This window comes from Mirounga angustirostris, unplaced genomic scaffold (genome assembly GCF_029215605.1).
Source record: "Mirounga angustirostris isolate CCGP_5_RB_7025 unplaced genomic scaffold, mMirAng1.0.hap1 SCAF_14, whole genome shotgun sequence".
Lineage (NCBI taxonomy): Eukaryota > Metazoa > Chordata > Mammalia > Carnivora > Phocidae > Mirounga > Mirounga angustirostris.
The window spans coordinates 19,352,927-19,375,745 of record NW_026991722.1 but is presented as its reverse complement, the minus strand read 5'-3'; the positions used below and the strand labels follow the sequence as shown (position 1 = coordinate 19,375,745).

General features: G+C 36.6%; 1 protein-coding gene across 33 annotated transcripts in view; it reads right to left on the bottom strand.

The window, feature by feature from the left end:
• TCF4 (transcription factor 4) overlaps positions 1-22,819 on the bottom strand; it is a 353,491-nt gene that overhangs the window by 276,093 nt on the left and 54,579 nt on the right. Inside the window, exon 1 of one of the 33 annotated variants that reach the window (XM_064578867.1) lies at positions 4,557-4,999. The exons of the other annotated variants lie outside the window; for them this stretch is intronic. Coding sequence (XP_064434937.1) covers positions 4,557-4,575 — 19 coding nt within the window. The 5' untranslated portion in view covers positions 4,576-4,999. Of the gene's footprint in view, positions 1-4,556; positions 5,000-22,819 lie in introns of those variants that run through there. 33 annotated transcript variants of the gene reach the window in all.

Sequence of the window (22,819 nt, the reverse complement as noted above, 5' to 3'; positions counted from 1 at the left end):
TAGAGGACATGATTCTTTCATAAACAACTTAATCTTTTTAATCCATCTAGGCTTTGATTTAGAAACATAATAGATGAAGCAAATCACTCTACCCCCCCCAACATTGATACCGATACCAAAAATAAAGTCAAAAAGTACAAACTTCCAGTTATAAGATAAGTAAGTCCTGGGGACACAATGTACAGCATGGTGACTACAGTTAACAATACTGTCCTGTGTATTTGAAAGTTGCTAAGAGAGTAGATCTTAAAAGTTCTCAACACATGAAAAAAAAAAAAACCAGAACTACGTGAAGTGATGGATATTAACTAAACTTACTGGGGTGGTCATTTCACAATATACACACATCAAATCACTACGTTGTACATCTAAAACCAGTACAATGTTATGTGAAAATTATATCTAAATAAGGATAAAATAAAATAGGCTAATCTATAGAGATTTGATGCCGTTCAATCTGAGTTCCCGCTTTTTGAAGCAATTAACATTGTTGATGCTATTTAACTTGGACAAATTTATTATTTCATTATTAAAATAGATGACATTAAAGAAAATCTAGAAAATAAATTTTAAAAAAAGAAACATAACAGATGAGACAAATCACTGCACTGCTGAACATTTGATATCAATACCAAAACAAACAGAAGCACACACAAAAAAATCAACAGACAGAGCTATATCATTCTCACTCATGGGTCCTCACTGCCTCTGTCTGCATCTACCCGATATATACATACACACAGCATGCTCACACAGCCTCTGACTTCTTCTATTGGTAAAACGAACCATGGTACCGACTTTAAAAACCAAGCAAAGTATTAAAACAAAATAGACCTCCTTTCCCATATTTGGCAGAAAAACCCTAATTCAAATCTTCCAAGCCTCCCTCCAGAACAAGCAATTATAAGGTGCAGAAAGGCAATGGCTTTAAAACGACATGCTAATCCTAATATTAGTACCTTGGAAAAGGAAAACTGCCAAGATGTTGGAATAATGCCCAGTTATCCGTCTTACCTACAGCAATAAAACTGTCTTAAATGTGAACAAGACAGTTAGGATACATTTTGGAGTTAGGTTATTGGCATTTTTTCTACCTTGCCATTCCCTAGGAGAACAAGCCGGACCTATGGAGGCAAAACACAGCAGATGGTAACCCAGCCCGATACCCAGAGCACTTAGTCAATCCAAATAACTCACACAAAAATGAAGCAAGATGTTCAATGATTTATGGCCTCGATTTCACTGGATATCTATGGAATCCTACTCCTCTACAAAGCCACGTTTCTACTGTAGTATGCTCAATCTCGAAAGCTAGCTAAAGTGTTTAAAAACAATATATTATCACTAATAATAAAATAATTATTGTAAAATGATTAATAATATAATAATTATTATTATAGTTTACACTTATGCCAAGCGTTCTTATAAGCAATTTACAAGAAATGATTTATTTAATCCTCACAATAATTCTATAAAGTTATTAGCCCCGCTGCAAAGATGAGGAAACTGAGAAACGGCTACCAGAGCAAGTAACTATGACATGGGAAACCAGTTTTGAAATCCAGAATGTACAGATCCAGTTTGTGTGCTTAACCACTATAACGTATGAGAGTAGGCTTATTTCATATAAGGGTCGGGGCGGGGGGGTAGAAAATAAAGTGCATTCTCACTGAAGGAACCCCAGGCCTGGATTCAGCTGGCCTGAGTTCTAGACCTGGCTGTTCAATACGTAAACTCTATAGAGACACCTATTTGACCAATGGTTTCTTTACCATTGAAATGAAAGAGTGGGCTAGAAGCTGGAAAGCTTGTTCTTCCAGTTTTAAAGACTTCAGATTCTGAGGCTAAACCCTTAAATCTCTGTTTTACTGCAAGACCAGGTCATTTTTTATCATTGTTCCAGATCTAGAAAGACTGATCCCTTGTAGTGGAAATCAAACAGGAGCAGTTTTTCTCTCTGGTTCAGTGATCCTCGACCCACGTGATTCTGTAATAAAACAGCACTTCCTCTCTTTGCAGAGAGGATTAAGCTACTTTCTAATAAGTAGAGCTTCAACAAACCCAGGAAGAGCTGTGGCTGTCACCTCCCCAGTTCCCAGGTAGAATCAGCATTTGGATAAAAAAGTATTTAGAATCCTCTGGTCAGCTTCCTGATTCTAAAACCGCTTTTTCCTTCTGTAAGATGAAGCCAAATGTCCAATGGAAAAATATCAACTATAATAATGTGCACGTTACAATACACCCACGCACATGCATGCGTGCACATCATAAAGATACTTCCACAGGCAAGCACAGTCATAGCAATTTCTCTGCTACCACTTGAGAGAATAATTTCTGAACGTCAATATTTCATTGAATTTTCAAATGTAATAAGAATTTCTAATAACTGAGAAACTGCCCCATTATATTTTTCCTCTCTAAAACTGATCATGATAAGATCTTGAAAATACTTGTTGAGCAGATCCTGGGAGTTCAACACTGTTTTAAATGCTTTCAATGTATCAACTAACTTAACTCTCACCAGCTGATGAAGTAAGTACTTGTAATACCCTCATCTTACAGAGAAATTAAATAATTGTGTTGTTCAGCTTCCAGGTAGAAGTGGTAGAGCTGAGATGTGAAGCCCACCCTTCCCACTTAACACTTGAGGTTTCATTTTAAAATACCAGAAATCTATACAGTAAATATTGTTGCCCCTCATACCCTTTTATTCCTGAGAACACAAAAACAATCAGCAGGTAACAAAATTGCCATGCACGCTAGGTGCTACAAAAATCTTCACAATTTATGGAAGAAATCTGCTTATTTTTTAAAAATTATGTGCTGAGTTTAAAAAATCCAAACAAAACTTAAAATTGTATTTTGATTAACTGTTAAAACAGATGATCTGAAGTAAACCTCAGAGTAAATCTCTCAAAAATTGCAGGAAGGTTCTCTGCATGCTATTAAATCTTAATGCATTTTAAACGAGAAAAATACTCCATTTCTGAGTTCCAGTTGCTGACCTTTGACTATTTCACAACACAGATTAGATTAATTGGAATTAAAATGTATCTATATGTGTCTTATTTCTATAAGGATTCAAGGAACATTAAGAAGGGACTGTCAACTTACTATACCCAAGTTATTGTGGATTTTGTAAAGCAATGTTAGACACAGCAGTTTTTTAAATCATATTACTACAGAACTAAGATCTCCAAAGCCTTGATATTATCCAGGTTACTCTCTGCTACAATTATAGTTACCTAAAAGCAAGCTGGTCAGCAACAAAAAGCACATACATGTACACACACACACATATTCAGTTCAGATGCTGGTACTACTACTTATTTTTTCAGCCTTAATTCAAAGTGTAGAAAACCACTCAGAAAATATTTGATGATCCCTGCCAGTCTAGGGTGCAAAAGAAGCCCTCGAGATTATAAACCAAACTGAGTTCTTTTAGAAACTAGAAGGTTGAGGGAATGACTCTCCCCAACAAACAGTTGAAAGGCAACCCTGGTCATCAGAGGCAAAATCTCTAATGGCTTAAGGTGATATCCAAAATGACTATCCAAAATGACTATCCAAAATGACTATCCCATATCCAAAATCCTCAGTCCCTTTGCAGTAGAACAATAGAGAGTTACCTCTACCTTTACATCACTCCTCAAAATCCTGATTCAGAAGCACATTTAGACCCTCAAATATCATCCAAATCTGTCTCTCATAGGAATTCCATTAACCAGACATTACTGGGGGGTCTGAGCCAAAAATAAAAAGAGGGTAAAAAATCACAGGAACTTAAAATGTTAGGACTCCAGCCAGGGAAATTCCTTTGGTGATCAGTCCCTATCTGTACCCTAAAACGTACCTTTGAAGGGTTGAAATGATACCCTTCTTTGGAATTTTTCATACATTAAAATGACTGGAAAAAATTATCTAAAGCAATAAACCCTAAGGGATAACTAAGAGAAATGAAAGCAAAACCAGATTTGTAACAAACACTAGCCTTCTGCTTTCTCACACTATTTTTCTCTTTCATGTTTTTCTCCTTTAAATGTCTACTAAACAAAAGCCAAGTCTCCCCTGAGGTTCTATGCAGTGTCACTCAATGAATAAGACTGAGAGTAACCACATCTTCTGACTCAAAGCTAGGGGTACAAATTCATAACCCAAACTCCAGATGTAGCCCTCAGTCTGCCCCTCAGACTGACTGAGTCACTGCAGAAGACCGAGGAAGATTTCCACTGGGGTATTTCTGTCTAAAGAGCTACGACACTCATAGGCATTTTGATAGATACACCAAAAAAAGTTAGGTTGTAAAAAGCAGAAATGTTTGCACTATTTCCCATTACTTTCTCAGATATAGGTGTACAAGTTGATAGAAAAATTTAAATATATCAAAGAACTACATGAGTCTAAGATTTGAAACCAGGCATTTCAAACTAGAAGTCTAAATATCTCAGTCAAAAATGTCCAGTGATTCAACTTCTAAGTAGAGGATTCAGAAGTCGACTGATCAAACTTTTTCATCAAAGCTAAGCTTTCAAAATACAAGGTAGGTAAATATTTACCTCTGCTTTCCTCTTCCATATGAATAGGAAGAAATAAATTCCAACATATCTGGTGATTAAAACTCTAAAATATAAGTTCACGAACTTCCAAAGTTCTCTGTTTAAAGGGTCTTTCTTGCAAGGAGACCTCCCTGTTTCTCTTTGCTTCATGGAAACAGAGTACAAGCTAATGATGATGGTAGATTTTCATTTATTTGTATACATCAGTCAATAGAAGGGGAAATGATATTGGCTGTGTGTTTATGAGCTACATTAGAAATGGGAACAATAGCAGACCTTTACCGAAACAAAAAATAAAATATGAGTCAACAAGATCTTTGCCAAACAGAGGTCTCAGGACAGCCTTGTTCAGTCTTCTGGGAATCCCACTCCAATAAGCACAATAAAAGCAGGACGTGCCTCATTTCCTTCAACGGTTCAACATGCCTCTCTTGGAGATGTTTGTAAATTTCCTTCCTCTAAGCATCAAGCTGGCAAACTGTCGTCATTTCTTTGGGGTAATAATATCCTGTTGATGTCTGGGCAGATCTGCTGAATGTCCCCTCCACATAACACATATACTTTTAATATTATTTTTAAACACAACACAGTAAATTGGTTTGTAACATACTTGAACATAGTTCAGGCAAGGTATGATTTGATTAGAAATAACTAAGGACAGGAGATTTTAATAAAACGGTAGTTTTACTTTTGGATTTACAAACTAGAGCAAGGTAATAAAACAACTCCAATAGCCTTCTCTGCTTTTTTTCTGAAACTCAAGATATTTACCTACAATAGTTTATTAATGTAAATGTTTTCATTCAATTCCTATGCTGGGGTTTGGAAATTTCATACAGCAAAAGAGCAATCTTAGCATGAAAAAACTCAGTTTTGAAAATGGCAACTTCTATTTTACTGGATATACAAATTGCACTAAGTGCTTTAAAAACAAGAGTTCTAAACTCATTCTAGAATAAGTTTAAATATACTCTAAATTCAGTAGAATACAATGAGTGATTTAAAACTTTTATGTAAATAAATGATTTTTTTTTCAGAACCTACAATTTTAGTTAGACCTCAGAGCATATTTCTTGGACAAAGAATTTTTGCCTAAACTAAATAATTCCAGACAAAGTTACATTTCTCAATAAAGTTATATGATGTAAAGAAAAAATTACAGAGTGACAATTTTGAAAAATAATATTCAAAAAATAAAGTAAGACCAACTCTCAACTAACATAATTTGCACTTAGGAAGACATTCTGGTTCCAAAGACAGCAAAAGCTGATTTGTGAAATACTAAAAATAATTGATCATTGCTGCAAAGCACTAAATTTGGAGCTAAGCTAAATGGCATGTACCATTCACTGCAATTTTAGGTAACACCTTATTTAGCTCATAAAATAAGAATTCTGAATATGCAAAATGCCCAATATCCTTAATAATCCAGAAAATGCCAATTTTTAAAAATAACACAATCGGACACCATTTTTCCACTACCAAGTTAATAAGATAAAAATAATGCAAATTGGCACAGGCTTTCTGGATAACAATTTGGCAAGCTACGTGATTCTTTTTTTTATTTTTTATTTTTTTTAAAGATTTTATTTATTTATTCATGAGAGAGAGAGAGGCAGAGGGAGAAGCAGGCTCCCAAGAAGCAGGGAGCCCGATGTGGGACTCGATCCCAGGACCCTGGGATCATGACCTGAGCTGAAGGCAGATGCTTAACCATCTGAGCCACCCAGGCGCCCAAGCTATGTGATTCTAACAATCACCTAACAATTCTCTAGGAAACTATCCTAACAATATCTCTGCAAATGAGAACAAGTATTTATGTACAAGGATGTTCAAGGCGGTACTGTAGGTACAAACTGTAGATACTGCAGGTATAAACAGTAGGAAACTGTTTAAATAAATTACGGAAGAGCTATATGATGGAATATTATGCTGCCTTTAAAAGATCATGCTTTCAAAAATACTCAAGGATACCGAAAAATGCTCATGGTAAAATGTTAAGTTAAAAAGCAATATATAAATTTCATGTTAAGTTTTTTAAGACAAAGACTAGAATATACACAGTCTTCAAAATATTAACATTGGATATCTTCACAATGAGGGTATATTTCTAATCAGAACAAAATTAAATAATGTATACACTACATTAGTATATACTACATACTATGGTATATATATTACTATACGTAACATACTGTGTACTATGTTTATTAACATATACTATATACTCCAGTGTGTACTATATATAGAGAGAGAGAAAGAGAGAGAGGGAGAGAGAGAGAGAGCCCCTGACTTTAAGACTCTCATAATCTATTATTCAAAATTAATCAAAATCAAGTGGGGGTGGGAAGTTTGATATATATAGATGATTAAAAAATGGCAGAATGTTGATAATTGTGGAAGCTATATGATGACTACATGGGAGTTTACTAATCTTAAGTTTATTTTATAGGCATTGAAATTTTTTCAAATAAAAAGTTAAAAGAATAATTAAAAGGCATGGAAAATGTGTAAGTGTCGTAACAGTTAGACCAATAAATACTACAAAAGTTCAGAGATGAGAAAGATCATGTCTGGAGGAGGTACTGGCATCCCTTTGAATAACTAGTAAGATTTCAACAGGCAAGTAAGTGCTTAAGGGTAGGAGTGAGTATAATGAGCAAGATTATAGTGGGGAAAGGAACTGGCCTTGAGCAGCAGGTCAGTGGGTAAACTGGTAACAAACCCATGGAATCTAACTGCTGCACTCATGTTAGATAAAATCCCCTAATAGAGGATAAAGAGGCATCACCTTATGGATTTCAGCTAGGTTGTGATTCCCCCAATGAGTCAGCATTCTAAATATGCAAATGTTCACCTGGCATGAGGAGGATAAAAAAGCATCATTGACTATTGCAGACTTCTGGTCCCACCCTTGCTCACTGAAGTAAAACTATCCCTTTTACTGGTGGGTGATTCCTGGGTAATTCCCATGGGCTCTTTATTCTCACTGGACAAAACCTCTCTGAGATCTAGGCATGATGAAGGATGTAAGACAAAGAGCTCATTTTTAAAAAAACTGTACTCATTCCTTTTCCTTCCCAGCCCTCAGCCTGGTTTTTTTTGGTTTTTTTTTTACATCAATAGCCCATCTCCATATAAATGTCCGATTTTGCAACACTTTAGGTACCACAATGTCTGTGTGAATGAGTCAGAATATGCATTACCAAATAGTGAAAGAGTCTAGTTTTCCTAACCAACATCTATTTTTGAATTTTTTTTAATTCACATTGCTTCTTATAATTTTTCCATAAATATCTAACTATTCTCAAAGCTACCATTTAGACTACAAATGCATCCTTCAGTTTGTTAAAGAAAATTTGCATGACTTCTGACTATAAATTTGGAAAAATGCAATAAGCTTTAATGGCTGTAAGATACAATTTTGTTTTCTTCTATTAAAAAAAAAACTACTTATTCCAGAAGTAATATCTCAGAACACAATATTTTTTTGATTTTAAAACAGATCCACACATTTGATAATTCTTCTTTATATAACATTTTTGAAAATCTTTTTATTGTCTTAGATAATGCATGCATGGAAGTTTGAGGCTAGACAGCCAGCATCATTGGTAGCCCCTGTTAATGCTAATTGAGTTAGCATAAACATGTAAATCCCCTTTTATAGATGCCTGGCTTTTCCTTTATCCAAAACCAAACTATAATCTACAAAGATAAGTAAGATCCACGTTCTTGATCTGCTTTGCATGTAAATTATTTCACATAGATAAACTGTTGATACGCATTACTCCTCTGAAAGATCAAAGATCATTCTGCAAACACCAGATTTCTCTGCTGTCCTCCAGCTCCCCTCAGATTTGTTTCTTTGCCCCTTTGCCAATGTTCTCTGAATGGCACCAAATTAATGAATGCTGACGTTCTTCCTCACTATTTTGGTGGCATCCTGTGATGACGACATAACAACGGGAGTATCATGGTACCACATCTACCTCCTGATTACTGAGCATGTGTTTGGAAATATTATGTATGCATCCACACATAAGACAATCACATGCACTACCATGCCAATCAGTACCCACGGCCAACCAGAAAACCTGAAAATTAACCCAGTGAAGATGAGAAAGTGATGGCAGTTAATCCAAGTAAGTCACTAAACAGAAAACTTTTAAAGAATCACAAGTTGCTAATATCTCCCTCTAAAACTGGTTCTTAAAAGGTTCATTATGATGAAAGCCTCTTCCATGGTGAACTTTGCACCGGGCAGCCTTGGCACTGAATTTTTAATAGACAGAAGCTTTTTGTAAGTAAAAAGCAGCAAATGAACAAAAGAAGAAAACCATGATTTTGTAAAAGGGATAAATGTGAAAATATACTGATGCACAAAGCAATTGATGTATTATTTACATTTTATGTGTAACATTTATAGAATTGCACAATTTGTATGTATTAATATGATTCATACATTATCTGATATATGTATAATGCATATGTAATGTAAGATTTGTTAACATTAACATATAACACTAATTGAATATTAATTATGTGCCAGGCACAATGTTAATCAATTACTAAACATGCTCATTTGATCCACCCTGCCCTATATATTACTATAAATGTTATGTTTCTAACGATGAAAACAACCTCAACAAGATTAATAATGTGCCTAAGTTTAGAGGCAGACTGTAAACCTCATAAAAAACAGTTACCTCCTGTTTAACTCTGTATCACCAACACTTAGCGTAAAGAATGGCATAAATAACAGGCATAAATAGTGGTATAAATAAATAATAGGAGCTCAACAAACAACAGTTAAAGGACCTAATAAAGGCAGGCAAGTAGACGGGAGAGAAAAAGTGAGATAGTCCCAGGTAAGAAGAGAACACAAAATATAAAACCCATGGAAAGACATGATTCCGACCCTCAAATAAACTATAGTTCAATCAGCAAGACAAAACACTTCAGCAGGTGTGATAACTATTATGAGGACATATGCCCCTGAAGATAAGAGGATAAATTGGAGGGGCAGCCAAATTAGTCTCGGCGTTAAGGAATGCTCCCCAGAAGAGGTGGACCGTGAGTGAGTTTTAAAAGACAGTAGGAGTTAGAGAAGTTATGTGGTCCAGAGTAAAAGGCTTTAAAGATGTCAAGCAGTAGAAAGGCCAAAGCATATCAACTCGACATGTCACTCGCAACCTTAATGGGGAATTTTTGGAAAGTGTGGTGGAAAAAAGCCAGATCATAGTTGAGTATATAGAGAATGTGACATGAAAACACTTGGTTGTGTAAAGGAAAGAACAAAATGAAGGTGAAGTTAGTCTCAAAAGTTGGTGTGTGTGTGTGTGCGTGCGTGTGTGTGTCTGCGTGCGTGTGTGTGTGTGTATTTAATTAAAGACAGGAAAGACTTGAACATATATAAAGGCTGGAAAGCCAGGAGAAAAGGGAAGTTCAGTGATTCAGGAGAAAAAGGGAAAAAGACTCATGGGAAACATACACCCCCTCCCCAGGAGTAGGAGGATAAAGAGAATAGATGATACTAGCAAATTAGGTATGGTGATTTAAAGAGTCAAGTTGGCTTTAAAAGAAGTTTCCATAGAATAGTGGTGTGGTATGTGTATGGTATGCGGGGTGTGTGTGTGTGTGTGTGTGTGTGTGTGTGTGTGTGTGTGTGGTAGGGGGAGTGTGTGTGGAGCCGGATGCTGGGCTTGATCCCACAACCCTGAGATGAGGATCTGAGCCAAAATCAAGAGTAGGACCACTTAACCGACTGAGCCACCCATGCACCCCAGTATTCCTGACTTTTAAAGGAAGCCAATGAAGTCTACTTGAAGTTTTTTGTAACATAACATGTCTGAAAGCATGGAAACTGGTTCACAGAAAATGCTCAGTAAATTTTAGTTTACTCCTAAGTCTAAAACAATACACTCTCATTTTTTTAAACAGGTTTCTAATCAAAGTGAAGAGAAAGATGAGGCTTCCCATTGGCTAAACCCAACCAGAAAACTGAGAGAAAGAGTCGGATTACACAATTGTCAAAGGTTAGCCCCTCAGAGCAGAGAGCAGGATGGGGAGTGACCTGGAGGGGCAGATGGAAAGATACAAAGCTGGCAAGGGTGAGGATGAGAATTAGTACAGGGAAGTTGTGAACATGGTGTAGGTACTTTGACAAAAATCAAAATATGTTTTGGTAACACAAAAAGTGTTTAATAGTCATTGAAGGCTTGTTGCTATAAATCTTGTTTTTAAAGTTGATGAAATTTGAGGGAATAAAGAAATGTGTCAGTGTCCCCAACTTGTTTGTTTTGCATTTTCTGACAATTATCCAACATTTTAATAAAGAGAAATGTCACCACAGGTTCTTGAAAATGAAGATTTAGTTCCCTATATTATTACCCATTTATGCATATCCAAACGTGCCATACAAAGAGGATCAAGCACTCAACCCAAACTCAGCACATTAGACCATTAGAGTGGCACTAGTCAGACCTCCAACCGTTTCACACAAGGGAGGGTGGGTGTGAAAGTCAACTACAGTAGCAACATTATCAACAACCTCCAAGATTCCCAACAAGATCTTCCATCTTGAAAAAGCTAAGATGGGTTCCAATGCTGAGAAACCACTACTCCCACTGTCTCAATTACCACAGCTTTAAAACACATGGGATTTGAAACGATCTCTGAGCAAGTTTGAGAAATGTAAGAATACTTTTTATTTCAGAACCTAAAAAAAAAATCCCACTTTTATAAATTCATAAGGCAGAATGATGCGACTGTAGACATCGTTCACATTTCTGCTGCACCGAGACACTCTAGGGTCTTTGTATTCTTCTTGGAATTTTCCGGCTTAGTACACATGTATCCTCATTGTCTCCTCTATAGCTAATTAGCTGCAGTCCCCACTGATGCCATAAATAAAGAACCTGAGAATATCCAGGTAAGTGTCATTTCCCAACTATAAAGGCAAGCTGTTAAAAATACTCTACAGAAAATATAAAGTATGAACTGTGGTTACTAAATAATTGTAAAAAGAAAGAAATTACGGGGCCTCACTTCCTCCCTCTACACTTTACCAGGGGACTGAATATTCAGTTGGGTGCTCATGAGAATCTTCTCCACTCTCCACCTTCCCATCCCCTAAAGACCCTCCCCCCAATTACAAACATACTCATAACAATTGGAAGCAATGTCATAAATGAATAATTCAAATATGTCAAGTTATCCAAAGCAAATTTTAATTTCTGTCAAAGAATAATAATTTTCCTAGAAATTCTTTACCCAATGTAAAGGGACTGGTATCACAGGAATGTCTCTAGGGATCGACTTACCCTGTCAAACTTTGACTATCAGAAGACCATCTCATTAGTAACATTTAATCATCCCAGCATTGATAAAGAACTGTAAAATAAAGCTTGTCTATAAACGCACTGAGTCACTTAAATAAAAAGCAATATGTTTCACTTCTTCAGCTATATAAATATAGACTTGTATATATAAAAACAAGCATCATCCCACATCCACATATATATGGCATGGGCATATGAGTAGGATCGATGATGTTTATAGATGTCTATATGTATTTATATAGAGATATACATAGGCTCCCAAGCAAAATGTTCCTTGTTTTTAAATTCCCTGATTTTTGTTGGTAACAGTTATTTCTTGTTAACCACATAGTAAATATGAGACTATCACATTATGTAAACCATGCAAAGCTGAGTTACATTTTTTTCCCTGAAGATCATATTCTGTGAATTTATAAATGAAGATGCCACTTTTGAACAGGAACACGCAGTTTTAGTTACAAGCAAAGAACTGGTTAAAGAGAATCTGATCATACAAAAAAAAAAGCAATAGGTAGTTTAAAGAGAATAGCAGAGGAAAGACTGCCATTCATTAGGTTCGAATCATAACATAATTTTCTTAGATTGCTCCGAGTTTTATCCTATTACTAGTTAACCATAAAATTTATGTAAAAAGATTTCACTCTGAAATCACTGTGTTCTTTAAGCCACTATGGATTTGTGATATTTCTTCATTCAGTCTATTCTTCATAATTCAGAGTCTCATTATCTAGTTGTGAAGTATCTAGGCCGTGGGATCTTTTCCTTTGCTCAAATTTCTTATTTGGTTTCTGCACTATGTCATAGTGACAAGGGAGAGAGGGTCAGGGAAACGGTGACACTCCTATCAATCAGCGTTGCTACTTACTAGGAATTCTGGAAGCAAGTTTATTTGGAGAGATTGAAACAGCTGGTTAACAATTTTCCCCTTGAAACAAAAATAAATGGAATTATCATTTGCTAACAATAGATTATAAAGTCATGCAAAAATTAGGACAAATCAGATTCAAGCAGGAGAGGAAGTATTTTTAGTATGGAAATAACTTTCTTGAAACAGTTACAGTAATAAAGAAATAATGAACTTAACTCATTACCTTAAAAGCATGTTATGTAAATGTTATCCTTCAGCGTCTAGTGAGGAATAACACTTTGATTTACATTTCATGCTCTGCAATGACCTCAAATACAGCCGTCAATAAGCCTCTTTACTGCCTTGCAACACCAAAAGCAAACTGCACATTAAGTCAAATTTCATAACATAATACATCCTTTCTCCCACATGTATCCTCCCTACCCTATCCTCCAAGAAAACCACACCAGAACTGTTCGCTTACTCTCATCTCTATTTCTCTAGCTCCCCCACTGAGAATTGGCTAATGAGGGCCATGTGCCGTTTGCTAAGCCATCCACCCCCGCCCTAAAAGATACAGGTTAACAACCCTTTTACCCTAGATGAAGTGTGACATGCACGGTATTTATAAGATACAATCAGGTTTTTGACAATAAACATCTAGATAGACTTCTTTTTAAAGATCAGAGACATCAGTATATTATCATCCTCTTTCTGAAGTCTTATGTTTTAAAGGAAGCTTCTAGAAGGCTAATGGAAGACTGCCGCCCTCCTGAACCAGTACAGCTGAATGAGTGGCTTAAGCAACATATCTACAGTTCTCTGGTGTGGAGGTAAGAATCACCCAAGAGGGGTCACCTGGGAACAGCTACATGCCCAGGGCTGGGGAAACAAAGGGAAGAGGTGGGTTTGTAGAGCCTAGAAGCCCAGGGGAGAGGCAATGAGGAGGAAGTACCAGCAGGCTGATTTCAGAAATGTAGGGGAAAAAACAAAAAATGGAAACAGCTGATGCTGTCAGGGTGCTGAGGATAGCAGGAAGGTTGAAGTTCCTTCTTGCTCCACCAGCATTCCAGTCTTTCTCTAGCGCCTCCTATTGGCAGAAGCTAACAGGGGCGCTAGCTGGAAAAGAATAAATGCAGTTAGCTCCAGCATCCTAAAGAAGGGTGGGTTTGGAAATTATCAAAGTTTAACTTATCTTAAAAAGTGTTATGAGGGGAAAACAATCTACTAATTAAAATATAGGTGGACATACTCTCCTGATTCCAAGAGAAACCAGACTTTGAAAAACATCTTCACCTACAAAAATAAAAGTGTATTTTAGAAAGTATTACCTGTGATGGTTACGTAAAATAGAGCATATCTACCAAACAGATGCCAAGACAAAACATGAGAGAAGAGACATAAAAGTATAAATGGTGATAAAACACCATCAGAAAAGTAAAACTGTGTTGACAAAATTAAAATCAGCATAAGACTGTAGAAAATATGTCAGCATGAAGATAATAAACTTGAAAAGTTCTCTTACAATAGAACAAAGAGATAGTAATAATGAAAGATGCAGTACTGAAGATCAGAGGTGGAATTATAATCTATCATAAACATGTAGCCATCACGAATGATTAGGCATGAAAAATGGCAGAAATATCATTTTGGGGGTAAGAATTTAACACATCTGTCTAGGTCCACAAAAGATGCAGTTCAGTATAAAAAATTAAAAAGCAAATTAAAATGCACATTATAGAGAATAACCCTCCTTTTCAAATATCCATTAAAGATTTCCCCAAATCATCATTAAGACACAATAAGAGTGTAATAAATTTTAAGAAGAAACCATACTATTTCTTTACTGATCACACTGCAATAAACCTAGAAATCAGTTATGAACATTTTAAAGGCCAAAGACGATAATCTATTAAAAATAAGAGTGGCACTGCAAATTGGCTGGTATTTTAAAAGGAGAACAGGGGTGCCTGGGTGGCTCAGTGGTTAAGCGTCTGCCTTCAGCTCAGGTCATGGTCCCGGAGTCCTGGGATCAAGCCCTGCATCGGACTCCCTGCTCGGCGGGAAGCCTGCTTCTCCCTCTCCCACTCCCCCTGCTTGTGTTCCCTCTCTCGCTGTGTCTCTCTCCATCAAAAAAAAAAAAAAAAAAAAGCATATGCTATTTGATAAAACACTTCTATAAAAAAAAATAAAAAATAAATAAAAGGAAAACAAAGCTACCAATAAGAACTATTAGGAAACTATTAACAATGGGAATATTAGATATCAGCATAATATTTCGTATCAACAAAACATATGGATGCAGCCAAATTTATAGTCTGGCACAAATTCATAATCTGGAAAATAAAAGTACTGAAATAATTTAACTAAAAAGCCAACTCAAGGAAAATGACTTTTATAAAACAGGTCCCAGAAAACCAAAAGAATAATGAAGCTTAAAAATATATTAATAAATTAGAAAACAGGAAAACTAAACTAGTTAAATAAATCCATGAAACAAAAATACACATATCTCTGACAGAAATCAATTTTAAAAGCACAAATATAAAAAGTGAAAATAAAGATTATATAACCATAAACAAAAGCTAAATTATCTAAAATTACATAAATATGTGTGTGTGATTAAAGAACACCAGACAACACAATCCGCTTTTATAAGGGTTAACTATTAAAAGAGAATTTTATTTTCATCTTTTTATTTTTCATTATTTGTAAGATATTTCACAATGTACATGTATCTCCTTTAAAAAACATGTTTGTACTTTTGAAAAATGGCCTGAGGGGAAAGAATTGTTCTGTGATATTCTTGCCAGATTAATAAAATTTCAGTTCACCTAAATTTAAAATGGCAAACACTATCAATATTCCAACTGTTATAGGACCACAGCTAAGTCAGTTATTCTCATAAAGCTTCTGATAATTTACACTTAAATATTCATCAGAAATTTAAAAGACATCAGTGAAATCAATTTTATAACATCCAGTTTAATAATTTTTAACGATCATATAGAAAAGAACAGACATGCTATTTTAATGCTTCTACAGAACGGAAGACCACAGTGAAGTTCTGTGATATGAGATTGAGCATATATCTAAAAACAATGATTAATCCTCTGCAAAATATGTAGAACTGGCATCTCTCCTACTAGATAATGTCCTGTTGGTCAAGAGTGTTTTCCTGCAAGATTCACAGATATATTACTATCACTTAATACAATCTTGTACTTGTGCTGAGTGTAATATTCCTTCAAAATGCTTTCATGTACATTGTCTAATTCAGTTCTTGTAAAAAACAAACACAACTACGAGTTAAGAGGGCAGATGTAGAAGAATAACATACTCTTCAACCATGAACACTTGTACTTGTGTATCAGATGAAATTGAAGATGCCCTACTAACCATTTGTAGATAGTCTTCAAATGAGCTTTTCATGGTCAGGAAGACTTGTTATTGATTAGAGCAAATCTGATAAATCTGTGTAAAATAAAAAGGCAGCCCTCTTCACCATGACAAAATAAAAACCTATTGAGGAAGGACTATCCCAAGAAATGTGTTAACCGCCCCTTAGGCTAGATCTGGCTCTCAGCTGGATTTCACAAACCCCAAGCAGTATGGTGGTGGTCATTGGCAACTATAAGGCAGAGAATAATTTCCCATCTGGTGTGCAGCTCTGAGTATCCCATTCAAGGACTAGTCTCTAAAAGTTTAAGAATAAAAAGTAACCAAAGACCTGGGAACAATGGTCAATTATCTAATTAGCATTTCAAAAGGCAGTGATAAAAAGGAATAATACTCGGAGGCCCACTACTCAAATGAACAGCTGTGTGTGACAAGATCAGTTAATTAAGGCTTCAGAACTTTTCCAGCCCATCTCCTTTCACCTTTCTGGTCCCTACTCTCTCTCTCCTCTGCTTGGGTTCTCCCTTCACCTCCCCCTTCCTACCTTTAAGTCTGAGCGTGGCTTTACCTTTCTTCTAGATGTCTGCCCTATCGCTTTTTCCCTCCTCTCTTTGCTTGTCTTCCTCTATTTCCCTTTAATTTGCTCTAGAAAGCCAGCCTTCTTAACCTTTATGTCAGATTTAGGTATAGTTTTAAATTATCTCTTGTGTCTTCTAAATAAAATTTTACATGCTCTGATCAGTTCCAAATCAAGTGAATTTATATTTTAAATCTCTACCTAAAACAAAACAACACAAAACAAACAATTAAATGACATTGTTTTTTATTTCCATGTAACCTTTTGCTGACTGGTTTTTTTTTTTCTCAAAGTCAATGACCCTCTATAAAGAAAAAATATCCTTCTAACCATACTGGAGAAATAGCACATTCTAAATTAAAGACGGTAGGTGAAATTCCCAATCCCTCAATTTTACTTTGCTTTTTAGTAATAAGGAAAAGTACATTTGAGGGTCTTATTCACAGTAGAAACCTGAAATGCATTATCTTACTTAATCACCAATACAACCCTGCAAAATACCTATAATTAACCCCATTTTATAGATTAGAAAATTAGGCACTGTGAGGTTAAATAACTGCATTAAGTCCTGAGTCTCCAAACAACTGTTGGCACCAGAGGCCAAAGAGGCCCCTACCCTCTGTTACCTCCCTATTAAAATACATGATTAAAAATGCTAAAATCAGTTAGATTAACAACCCAATTCCCAGATCACTGGCCCAAAGCTTGTACACAAAGTAAACAAGCCTCATGTATACAGAGTTGAAAAACTCCATTCATTACTTGCCCTCAGTGCTGAACCGGCAGACTGTGTGAGCTTTGCACTACACCATGAGGTTTACCCCAGTTTCATGAAGGAACAGTGAGAAATGAGAAAAGAAAAAATAAGCTGGTGGTCCTTATTGTTGATAATAATTATCTGCAAACACACTTCCCCTGGAGGTGCTGTGAAATCACTGTCAAGGATCCTGAGCCATAGGTATATGTTCTAGGATTTTTTTGTCCTTTATAGATACTGACATCAGACATCATGGAGCCGTTCATAGCACCATTCCAAGTATCTTTGTCAACCAGCTATACAATATTTTTGTGTGTCATCAGTAGCCCCTTTGGAGTTCCACTGGACTCAACAGGGTACCTACAGACCCACAAAGAGGAAAGAAATGTGCTACGCTTCAGAAAACATAAAAAATTCACTTTACTGCACACATCACTCTTGTCTATCTAACATGGGATCTGACTGTTGGTCAAGATTGCTTTGCCTCCTCATGCTTGGAGCTGACTTCACCTCTTACACTGTGTGAGGCCAGATGAGTCTTAGGTGTTTGCCTATGGAAGGTCAAGGAACTGTTCTATTATACGGAGGGACTAGGGATTTCGATCTAAAATCCTTGAAGCAAGTCAGAGAAAAGGCTGGGTGGAACCTCATGCCCCTTCCACCGCTCTGCCGTGCTTTGACGCATTCAGATTAATCACAAACAACAGGGCAGTTTGGGGGCCAGAACTACCCCTGAAGCTGGTTCTTGACCATTCTTCCGTGGCAGTATGCCTTAACATTAGGGCACTGAATTTTCTTGAGAACCTAAGAAACTCCATTCACACACTCCCCAAAACCTAAAGGGGCACATATAGATTTAGGGGCCCTTCCCTTTCCTCCATGAACCCCAAATCAAGAATTCTGCTCCAGGCTCAATCCACCAAGATGCTAGAACCAAACTATCCCAGGGAGCTCAACAAGTACATTTCACCTGAGAAGCCCAAGCGAGGCAAAACTGTACACCTCCCACGTGAAAAACAGTAAAGAAAAGAGGAGATGAGGGGAGAAGTGGCTAACTCAGGTGTGTGTCTCCCCTTGCCAACTAGGCTGCCAAGTCACCACTGACATCCCCTCACTCATGTGAACCTCTAAGGCATAACCAACACTACCTTCCCATCCACATCTATAAAACTGCAATGGCAGATTTGCCACTGTCCTGGTAGGTCACATGGAGGTTCATCTAAATCAGGTGAGCAAAGAGTAATAGGGCCTGTAACAGCAGGAGAATCTGGAAGGATCTCTGTTCTGCTATAAAATCAAAACACAACTGTTTTCTCTCCAGAAAGAAAACTGGTAAGAAATTGTTTACATGAATACAAACAAATTCCTTCAAAGAATGGGAAATATTGAGGCAGCAAATATCAGATGCACATCTCTGGTTCTTCTGAGACCTATAAACACCATCGATGGCTGGAATTTAACATCCTGGATGGCCTGGTGCAAATTCAACCAGATGATAACTGCAAACACACAGTCAATGTATGAGGTTATTTGTTTTCTCTAAATATTCAGGGTACCAGCAATTAAAAAACACAATGCACATCATAAGCACTCCATAAACACAGGCTAAGTGAACAAAATGCAGACATTATTGAGCTTCAGCATTTTGGGGCGGGGGGAAGGAGGTGAATCCAATTTGAAAATCTCAAAACTTTCTACAATGACCTTCCCCAAGATGTCCAAGTGGCAAACAAACAAACAAACAAAAAACCAATAATGACAGCAAAATATATCTTCTGTTATAAAAATGCTCAGTGTAGACACACCCTCGGTGTAAATCAACAACACTGAACCTCAACTAATTAAGCTCTCACAGACCACAGCCAATTTAGCAGAAAGCATGAAGAAGAGCTAAGATATTTGTACCTGCTTAAAGGTAACCTTGAAACTATTTTGCTGAATCTTAAGAAATTAGTTTCAAAAAAAAAGTGTATGACCATATGATTCTAATTAGTAGGGAGCAAAAGGGTTGAAATTGAAAAATCGGTCACATGAGGCTGCCACTACTCCTTCGACTGCCATTCCAAGAGCAAAGAAATATTTTCCCCATGATCTGTAAGATGTATGATATTCTGCACACACGTAAAAAATAAATGCACTGAAGGGTGGTTGTTAATAAGATTATAGGTACCTCACATTTGATAAGTAATTTGGTATGGGTAAGAAAAACAACTTCATCTAATAAAAAAGAAGTCTAGAATTTTATTCTTCTATTATGTACCCCGATTTAGAACCAGCACCATAATCATGATCCATTCATATCTAGTCAACAGCCCAGAGCTTACCTATAATATACTACATACTTGTATAGTCAATAAATCTGGAAATACACTGGAAATAAAACTGTGTTTTAACCAACGACTGTTCTTAAATGAGTGGTAATTTTTTAAATCTTCCTGAGTCTAAGATGTACTAAGAGCACATTTTTGCCAAGATGCAAAAGCAAAAATATACATAAGCTACAAATTTGGATCCGTGCACATCTAATGATCAGAATTCCACGGAAATTCAACAACAGCAAAAATATTAAACATAATTGGCTGATGCATCAGTGTCGTTTAAAAGAAGACTTATGACCCTCAGCTAAATTTCTCCAAGAAATTCACATTTTCTCATTACTGACTGACTTGAAATTCCAAAAAGAAACCCAATCAGTAATATGCACCCCTTTGTTGTTTTTAGTGTCTTTTCAACATTTCTCTCTTTTTTTGGTTCTGATGTTCTTGTTGCAGTTAAAACCTGTTTCTTGAATATAAACAAAAAGAACTCTTTAGAAAGTCAGAGGCATTTGAAACTAAATGCCTTATTCTTTAGAGACTTCTGATTTTGTTCCTGGTAAAATATTTAGCTCCCAAAGGACTCCAGGAGAGCTACAGAGTTTAGATTTTTCTCAACATCTCGGGAGTAAACAGTTCCATCTTTCATTTTTACCATGACATTTCACCCTTACTGAAATAGAGTGTGAATCATTTTAATCGGTAACTTCTTTTCTTTCACCACAGAGAAGGGGGCGGGTGGGGAATGAGGTCCTAGCTATTGCGTTAACTTCTTATTAGCCCTCACTAGTTAGACCATATAATCAAGTTAGTTATCCCTCAGATTTCCTTTTTAAATAAATGGAAAAATATAGTTAGCATTTATAGTTTTTTAGATCAACTTTCAAGGCAATCTTACCTAGATCTACTTCCTGCTGAGCTAAATCTCTGCAGGGACTCTGTGAGTAAAATTATCACTGACACTGGGAAGGAAAAACATTAACAACTTTCCGATGGCTACAGTAACACATTTCTAAAGGGAAGCAAATTGCCAGTGTTTACTCTTGAATGGTGAGGAGGGAGGGGACTGTCGCTAGTACACAATGCTAGGAGGAGGATGTGGGACATCTTAAATTTCTAGAACCTCTGAGAGTCCTCAGCCTTGCCATTTCTGCGGGTTCTTGTGCGACATTCCTCTGGCAGCACATATTCTAGAACTCAGACTTGCAAAAGAACATATCTACCGAGTTTCGGGTTGCCAAGCACCCGGGCAGGGAGACTGCTGTTTCTGACATATTACGTTAATTTCTGAAGAACAAAAGGTTCAAACGTGACTCCTCCGAGAATAGCAACCGCTAGGCAGCAGAGAGAGATTGAGTAACTGGTTAGGGCAAAATGGTCTGCCAGGAAGAGGCAACAACTTTCCCATGAAGATATTAAATAACTTTGCATCCAGTACTACACAAAAATTGAAAAGGAACTGTGGAGATATTACAACGTAGGCAAGCAGCGAAGAGCAGGATTGAAACAGGTGATGGGAAGGAGAAAGTCTATTCTAAATCACAACTATGCTGTGCATCTTGGCTCTGTGCACTTTGGGTTTATTTGCACACTCTTTTTAGAAAGAGTGGGGGTTGGGGATCCAAAGCGGATGAAAGAGTTATTTATGAACAGACGGGACACCAGGATGGGGTGGTTAGAAAGCCTTGGAGGAGTGTCTGGACTTGTGGATAAAGGCAGAAGCAGACATATGGGGAAATCTATATAGAAGAAACAGAGAGAGTGAGGAAGAGGCTAAAACAGGCAGATGGCTGGACTGTAAAGGAATAGCATAATGCGGGGGCTCTAAAGAAAGGGAGATGGCCCTGGGAGGGGGGGATAGCGAAGGGAAAAAGAGGGTCAGGAGGTGACTGCTTGGGGAAAGTTTTTTAAAAGTTGCAGAAATTAGATATGGATAAAAATATTTTTAAAAAATATATATAAGAGCCAGGAGGGAAGTAAAGCAAAATGAAAGAGAGAACCACTTTAAAAAAAATCCATGAAAACAGTGTTCAAAATTAACAGCAGTTTTTACAGAAGCATGAAGAAATTAAAGCTAATAAAAACTAAAGACGTAGGGAAGGCCCTCTTGAGAAACAGACATTCTATGAAAATACCACTAGATTGCAAATGATACTGTCAAAATTTTTTGACTGCATTTCTGAGGCAGAGTAGGTACTTTCTGGGCTACCAGAGTATCTTCTATACAGGTTTCTTATACCATTGGGTGTGTGTTGGATAATAAGTAGTTACTTTCACTCCTGAGGGCAGCAACTGTGTCTTATGATCTTTTTATTCTCAATATTTAGCACTACGGTTGGCATCAAAAAAGGATTCAATAAGTAAACAATGGAGGAAGGTGAACAATTAAGTTAATTTATGAGTCCCAACAAAGATAGCAAATAGAACGAAGCTTTCCATGTCACGGTTTTGATATATATGGTCAGGAATACAGATACACGTGTGTGTAAGTGTGTGTATGTGTGTGTGTGTGTATCTGATGCATAACATATTAGGATAATTTTTCTACTGATATGGCCACTACTATTTTGTGAGCAGCAATATATCAGAGCTAATATTCATTAACTCAGTGTAATCAATAATCATCACTTAATAAATGGTGTCTGTATTCTCCTGCCTATCATGTGAATGACTCCAGTCTTCATTGGGTGGTTAGGGACATCAATAGAGCCTAAAGGCACCCCCTTAAACAGCCCCTTAGAAGCTGGTGTGATTAGCAGATGGTACCTAAGGTTTAGGAACTTAGGTCTAGCCATGGCATACCGATGATGAGAATATGTGATGGTGATGATTATTAGCTCCTTAATCCATTTTTAAGGATTTTTAAGGATAAGTTGCATTTGGCTGTATTCTACCTTTGAAGAATTATTATCGAGTTCATTAATGTTTAAGAATAAAAAGCCTCCTAAGACAACAAATACAAACATACTTAGTCTGATGATCATCATCAGACATGACCAATCAATACTATATTCAGGGCACCTGGGTG